This window comes from Nannospalax galili, unplaced genomic scaffold, assembly GCF_000622305.1.
Source record: "Nannospalax galili isolate Female #2095 unplaced genomic scaffold, S.galili_v1.0 scaffold3650, whole genome shotgun sequence".
Classification (NCBI taxonomy): Eukaryota; Metazoa; Chordata; class Mammalia; order Rodentia; family Spalacidae; genus Nannospalax; species Nannospalax galili.
The window spans coordinates 39,530-46,399 of NW_008328463.1; the positions used below are offsets into that span (position 1 = coordinate 39,530).

At 43.9% G+C, this 6,870-nt stretch overlaps 1 protein-coding gene across 2 annotated transcripts; it reads left to right on the plus strand.

The window, feature by feature from the left end:
* Positions 1 to 147: 147 nt before the first annotated feature.
* On the plus strand, positions 148 to 5,126 carry LOC103729166 (H-2 class II histocompatibility antigen, A-F alpha chain-like). Of its 2 annotated transcripts, none has more exons than XM_029560524.1 (5): positions 148 to 303; positions 3,089 to 3,337; positions 3,793 to 4,074; positions 4,529 to 4,698; positions 4,850 to 5,126. In XM_029560524.1, exons 1-4 carry the CDS (start codon positions 219 to 221, stop codon positions 4,681 to 4,683), a joined length of 771 nt encoding a protein of 256 aa, XP_029416384.1. In that variant the 5' UTR covers positions 148 to 218; the 3' UTR covers positions 4,684 to 4,698; positions 4,850 to 5,126. The 2 variants fall into 2 exon arrangements, with proteins under 2 accessions (XP_029416384.1, XP_008825381.1); XM_008827159.3 differs by having other exon boundaries at positions 4,866 to 5,126.
* The last annotated feature ends 1,744 nt before the right edge of the window (positions 5,127 to 6,870 follow it).

A 6,870-nucleotide genomic window follows, 5' to 3' on the forward strand; every position in this document is an offset into this window, starting at 1 on the left:
CTGAGTGGAGGCTGCACAGAGCCAGGGGATTCCCCTCTCCCTGCCAGGCCTCTCAATACAAACTCTGCACCTGGCAACTGTGGCGTCATCGCAGTGGAGCTTTCTGATTGGCCACAGCCTGGCCGGCAGGGCTTGGTGGGTGTCAGACTTCCTTGGCTGGCCCCTCACAATCTCTCTCCAGCTCAGACGGCAGCTGCCTGGACCACCTAGGGAAGAGGATGGCCCTGAGCAGAGCCCTGATCCTGGGGGTCCTCGCCCTGACCGCCATGCTGAGCCCCTGTGGAGGTGATGAGGACATCGTGGGTGAGTTCCTAGGAGTGGAGCAGTGGGAGGTGGAGGGGAGTGAGAGAGAGAGAGAGGCTGGGTAGAGATGCCCCACGGTTTTCCTCAGTGTCAAGAGGTATAAAACCTCATGGTTCCTTCTTCAGGGTACTGGTTAGCTAGTGTGTGAGGGCCATGGCTCACTAAGCACGGGATTCTGCTTCCCATGCCAGATCCAGGAAGGACAGCGTAGGGGTCTCTGTGGTAGTTGGTCACTGTAATCTCAAAACCTGGAGCTGTGTCCATGAATGGACAGCATTACATTACTAAAGTACATTAATGATTATTCCTGCTTAATCTGTAACCTCATATGTCAACTTACAAATGCTCAAATAAAATGGGTATTTGTGCTTCATAAACAGTGAAGAAACTATGCGGGCATGGTGATGCATGCCTGTGATCCTAGCACTTAGGACTTAGGAACCAAGTCAGGAGAATCTTGTACTTCAAGGCCAGCCTAATGAGACCCTGTCCCAAAAGCTCATTCATTCATTCATTAGTAAAAACCATGAATACCAACTTTTCTCACTTTTCCCTGTTCTAGGTTCAGCCTCATATTCTTCTTTAGTAAAGTAAGAAATATATTTATTTTAAAGTTTAGAACTTTCTGGGGAAAATTTAGTGAAGTTTTTTATTCTCAAATTGTCATCTAAAGTTATGGTTCTTCATGTCCTCTAAGGCAGTTCTTTAAATGCAGCCTGGGATATCTGATCCCACAAGCTGTGTAACTGTTAGCACAGTGCTGAGGAGCCAGCACTGCAGGGATACAAAAACAGTTTTCGTTTCTTTTGAAATTAGAACAAAAATGAAGATATGCATTTTAAGAAAGTGTTTTGCCATTAATAAAACCTGTGCTAGAGTGTCTTATATACAAAATATAATTTTCAACATTTTATGAAGGACGGGACCAGCAAATACGTGGGCTCAGAGGTCCTGATGCAGCCCTGGTGATCGCCAACCCTGATTTTCAGAAGGTTCTGCCACCTGTCGACCTGACAGTCATTCCCAGAGTCTCTATGATCCTCAAAAACAGCAACTGTCATTCAATACGTATTTTTAACACTCAATAAGCTATGTTTTGGGGGATCAAGGATGTAATTGCTAACTGCCCCTAGAGGGCTGCAAATGAGTGGTGGAAACAGACCACGGTGCAGGAAGCAGAAGGGCAATTGCTGAGCACAGGGGACCCAGCTGAGGCTGAAGCTGCATCAGTCACTGGGGCTGGCGGGCAGCAGGGTGATGGCCTCAGCAACACTTATGGCCCTGGACTAACACCAGCAAACGAATGATTGTGTAAATCGGTAGAAAAAAAGCCAAGATTTATTAAAAGGGTAAAGAGGCTTTGCTGGGGGCAAGGTTGTCACATGGCAAGCTGAGGCAGTCATGGTAGGCAGGGAAGACAGAACCAGAGGGACAGGCAAACCTGGGCATGCAGACGACAGAGGCTGGAGGCCATCATGTGGTGGGAAACATGCTGATGAGGAAACAACGTTGGTAACTGAGCAGAACCTTCAGAATGAAGCTGACTCCAGGAAACCCTAATTAATGACTTCATTCTGGGAGAAAGGAAATCCCTGCAGGGAGCATGAGAAGATGGGGCTCATTCTGATTGGCATGTGCTAGTGCAGAAGGTCAGGCCAGGAGCTGCTCACACTGTCCTCACAGAACTCACCACAGGGCGTTTTCTCCTCTACTTACCCAGCTCTCCTACTGTTCAGCAAGTTCTCTTTAGAGGCCAGGCCTGGCTGGAATCTTGCTCCTTAAGCCTGTCTATATATGACCCTTGTCGATACTCAGTAAATGAGGAAGGAGGAGAAAATGAAATACTAAAAGGCTTGTCCATGTCATGACTGAAAGTCTATTTGGGGTTATTTGTGTGACACCATCTACACTGGCTGCTGTTCTGCTGGGGCGTCTCACATGCTTGATGTCTGAGAAAGGAGCTTTAATTTTCCACGAGTCTGCAAGTGAATGCCGTGTTGATTAGAAGAAAATGAGAGGTTTAATAAACTCCTTCAAAGAAAGAGAGAGAAAGAGAGAGAGAGACGGAGAGACAGAGAGACAGAGACAGAGAGAAAGAGGTAAAGAAATGCAAAACCTAATAGAGTTTCCTTTCTTTTAAATTCCAGAAGACATCAGTGCCGTCCTCTGTGGATCTCAGTGTTAACAAACAGAGACCTTAGACACAATGGTGTCATGTATTTTATAAAGTCACCATTGTCTTGTATTCTTCCTCATACCATGTAAGAGTTAAAAGAAATTCTTGAGAAAATAAAAGTCTATAATACTTTTCCTTTTGTTGAAAAAAGTGCACAAGGAAATGTCCTGCTCTGAACCAATTCTGAAGGGAAGTGTGATAGATGCTATTAACTAGTGAAAAAGTATTGAGAGATTAAAAACTTGTAAAGCAGAGAAAGAAATCAACTGAATCTTTGAAAAGTTAAACACCACGAAAATGCATTCGTGCCTTCTTTCTTTCAATTGTAAATTGCCTTAAGCCTATGATGTACCATTGTACTGGCAAGGCCCTCAGAACAGCAGGAGTTAGACACGTGACATTTAGAAGACATCAGAGTGGGAAACACTGATTGGAACCACACAGCTACCAACACTAAAGTTATATGTGTTGAGGAACATGTGGTGGAATTGTGGGAAAAATGAAGCTCACAGTATTTGAAAAGAAAAACGTAAGGTTTTGTCTGTCATTTTAATCCTATTATTTTTCTTCCCATTTCCCACCTTCACATTGTTCACCTAAATTCATCAGCTGACCACGTCGGTGCCTATGGTACAAGTGTCTACCAGTCTTACGAATCCAGAGGCCAGTACACTTTTGAATTTGATGGAGATGAGGAGTTCTATGTGGACCTGCAGAAGAAGCAGACTATCTGGAGAATTCCTGCATTTGCAGAATTGACAAGTTTTGACCCACAAGGTGGACTGCAAGAAATAGCCACAGCAAAACACAACTTGGAGATCCTGATTAAACGCTCCAATTCTACCATGGCCACCAACAGTATGTGCTCATCTCCTACTTCTCTTTGGAGCCCACCTCGTCATCCCAGGCCTCACCCCCTTCTTCCCTGGTAGCAGTTGTTCTTTGCTGCTCCATGAAACTCTCTCCTTTCCAAGGAGTTCTCAGATCTTCTCATGGTAATGGCTGATCTCTCCTCACTTCTTAGAAATCATGTGTTTCCATGTTAAAACAAACATCCTTATTCCCATGATGCATTCCTTGAATCTTTCTAGAGGGCTCCCAAACGTCCTACTTAATTCACATGGCCATAGAGAGACAGACCGGCACAGGGAGTGGGGGCCACATACAGCGGCTCCAAGCAGAAGGGAGGCACGGGCTCTTTGACCATAGTGGGGGAAATCTTGGAGGGAGGGCGCCTTCACCATGCAGTGCAGAATTGCAGAGCATCACAGCTCATATCAGCCATTCATCTCTGGGCTGTTTCCTTTCCACAGAGGCTCCTGAGGTGACAGTGTTCCCCAAGTCTCCTGTGGTGCTGGGTGAGCCCAACACCCTTATCTGCTTTGTGGACAACATCTTTCCTCCTGTGATCAACATCACATGGTTGAGCAGTGGGCACCCAGTCACGGCAGGTGTTTCTGAGACCAGCTTCCTCTCCAACCCTGACCACACCTTCCACAAGATTGCCTACCTCACCTTCCTCCCCTCTGATGACGATGTTTATGACTGCAAGGTGGAGCACTGGGGCCTGGAGGAGCCGTATCTGAAACACTGGGGTACGTATGGGTTCCACCGCTTTTGGGCACCTTCTTGTTCTCTGTCAACTCTAGAAAAGTCTACCTTGTGGCTTCTAATGTCCAAAGCTCATTTTCTACTCTCTCTCTCTCTTTTTTATGTGTATGAGTGTATTGCCTACATGTATGTGAGTGTACCTGTGTCATGCATTGCCCACAGAGGTCAGAAGAGGGGTTTGAATTCTCCTGGAACTGGAGTTAAGGACGGTTCATAGCTGCCATGTGGGTGCTAGGAATCAAATCTGGGTCCTCTGCAAGAGCAGTCAGTGTTCTTTACTGCTGAGCCCTCTCTCCAGCCCTTCATTTTCTACTCTTAAAGTGTTTCTAATAATAGATTTTGTGCTCTCCTTAAGCACAGTACCCCCAAGTCTCTGCAGAATCAACTGCACAAATGTGAGCATACTCTATTCTGATATGAGCAACTTCACTTTCACAGAACCTGAGATTCCAGCCCCCATGTCAGAGCTGACAGAGACCATGGTCTGTGCCCTGGGGTTGGCTGTGGGCCTCATGGGCATTGTGGTGGGCACCATCTTCATCATTCAAGGCCTGCGCTCAGGTGGTGCCTCCAGACACCCAGGGCCCTTATGAGTCACACTTCCAAAGGTAAGGCAAGGTTCTTCTTTGTCAGAGCTGAAACCACTGCATGGAGAAGGAAGTGAAGAGGAGCTTATTGATGGAAATGTGGTTGAAATGTAAAAGAATCATGCAGTGACTTGATAAGAGCTCAGGAGACTTCAGTACCCATTGATCTCAGGTCTGTTCTGTTGCAGGTACCAGCTAAGGCAGAAGTGGATGTGCTAAATGACCTGGAGTATTTTGGGGCTTAGTTCATCATATTCTTCCTCCAAGTGTCCTTCATCTCACCTTCTCTCTTGGACCTCAGGCACGGTTTACCCTCAGACCTCACATACCCCTGGAATTCTCCCTCATCTGAGTTTTGTTTTTGTTTTTGGCTTTCAAATCTTATCTATTATGGAATCTCCCAGTGACCCTAATGCAATAGTTCCATTGGCCCAATAAATCACCTTTATAAGTTAGTTGTTCGGTTTTTTTCTATTGTCTTTTATCCTGGTGCTTACTGAGACCATATAATCCTATACCTAGGAACATGAGAAAAACTAAATATTTTCTTATAATGTTCTGGTTAAACTTTCTCTCTCCTTTTTTTCCCCACCACTGGCCTTTGTCATTTGTTTCTAATCCAATCATCAGTGAAAGTAGTATAGAAAATCTGCCGTTGATATACACTTGCTATAAGGAAATGCCAAGTGCCATCTGTGGTAGCTCATACCGGTAATACTAGCACTCTGGAGGCAGACGTAGGAAAATCACAAGTTCAAGACCAGCCTGGTCTACACAGGGCCAGCCAGAACTATATAACAAGAACCTATCTGAAAAACAAAACACAAAATAAAAAATAAAGAACTACATTCATTTTAAAACGGCCTTTTTTTTTTTTTTTTGGTTTTTTTGAGATTTTTTTTTTTTAGTTTTAGCACTGGTCCTGAAACTCACTATGTAGACCAGGCTGGCCTTGAACTCACAAAGATCCACCTGCCTCTGCCTCCCGAGTGCTGGGATTAAAGGCGTTAGCCACCATGCCTGGCTTAAAACAGCTTTTTAATGAAACAACTTTGAATCTCAAAATTGCCAAAATTGTTATCAAAAGTCAAATTTTGTTCTAAAAAACTTTTGGAATCATCAAGGACACACATTTCTTGGTGTGTCTATGAGGGCATTCCCATAGTTTAATTGAGGAGGTTAGAGCTGTCTTGAATACAGGGAGCACCATCTCATTGGCTGGGACAAGGGGGAGAAAACTGAGCACCAGCATTCACCTCTGTCTGTGTCCTGTTTGGGGCTGCACTGTGACCAGCTGCCTCAAGCTTGTGCTCCATGCCTTCCCAGCCATGATGGACTGTACCCTCAAACTTGGAAACAAAATAAACCCACCCTTCCTGAAGACCCTTTTATTGGGTGTTTTGTCCACAGCAATGACAAAAGTAATTAATACGACGACAGAGTGTACTTACCAAACAAAGATAGCTAAGGCATCAGTTACCTGAAAATGTAATTGGTAAAAAATACAAAGCATCAACATGGTAATCATACAGTATAGCTTAATGCAAAGAATCCAAATACAGATCCAAATGCAGGATTCACATGTTGTAACTAATATAGTAAACTTTACATCATTGAGTAAATTATCTAATAAACTATTAGCTTCATTTTTCCCATGTACAATTTGAGAGATGATAGTTTGCTATTTTTTAAAGTTTTACGTGTATGCGTGTGTTGCCTGCATGTAGGTCAGTGCACCCATGTCGTGCAATGCCCGCGGAGGTCAGAAAAGGCTGTCGGATCCCCTGGGACTGGAGTTATGGATAGTTGTTAGCTGCCATGTGGGTGCTGGGATTCAAACCGGGGTCTTCTGCAAGAACAACCAGTGTTCTTAACCACCGAGCCATCTCTTCAGCACCCAACATTCTATATTTATGTCCATAATTACATTGTTTGAAGAACGGATTATATTATAAGATGATATTGTAAGGAATATCTGGTTGGGGAGAGAGGGATGAGAAAGGATGTTGGAGGGAATAAATTAAAGCAAGACACACTGATATATATGTATGAAACTATCATAATGAAATTCATTATTTTATATGCTAAAATTAACTTTTTAAAAGAACGGATTCTATTACATGAAATGTGCTTTATTTTTTAAACCCCTTAATGATTTAAAGACTCAAATATGGAATTATGGGTGAATTTTTT

What these genes read in the sequence shown, in the direction of transcription:
- LOC103729166 (XM_029560524.1), top strand. Translation starts at nt 219, where the DNA reads ATGGCCCTGAGCAGAGCCCTGATCCTGGGGGTCCTCGCCCTGACCGCC. An exon ending in AGGTGATGAGGACATCGTGG is followed by an intron (nt 304 to 3,088) that starts GTGAGTTCCTAG and finishes TAAATTCATCAG; the next exon opens with CTGACCACGTCGGTGCCTAT. An exon ending in TTCTACCATGGCCACCAACA is followed by an intron (nt 3,338 to 3,792) that starts GTATGTGCTCAT and finishes TCCTTTCCACAG; the next exon opens with AGGCTCCTGAGGTGACAGTG.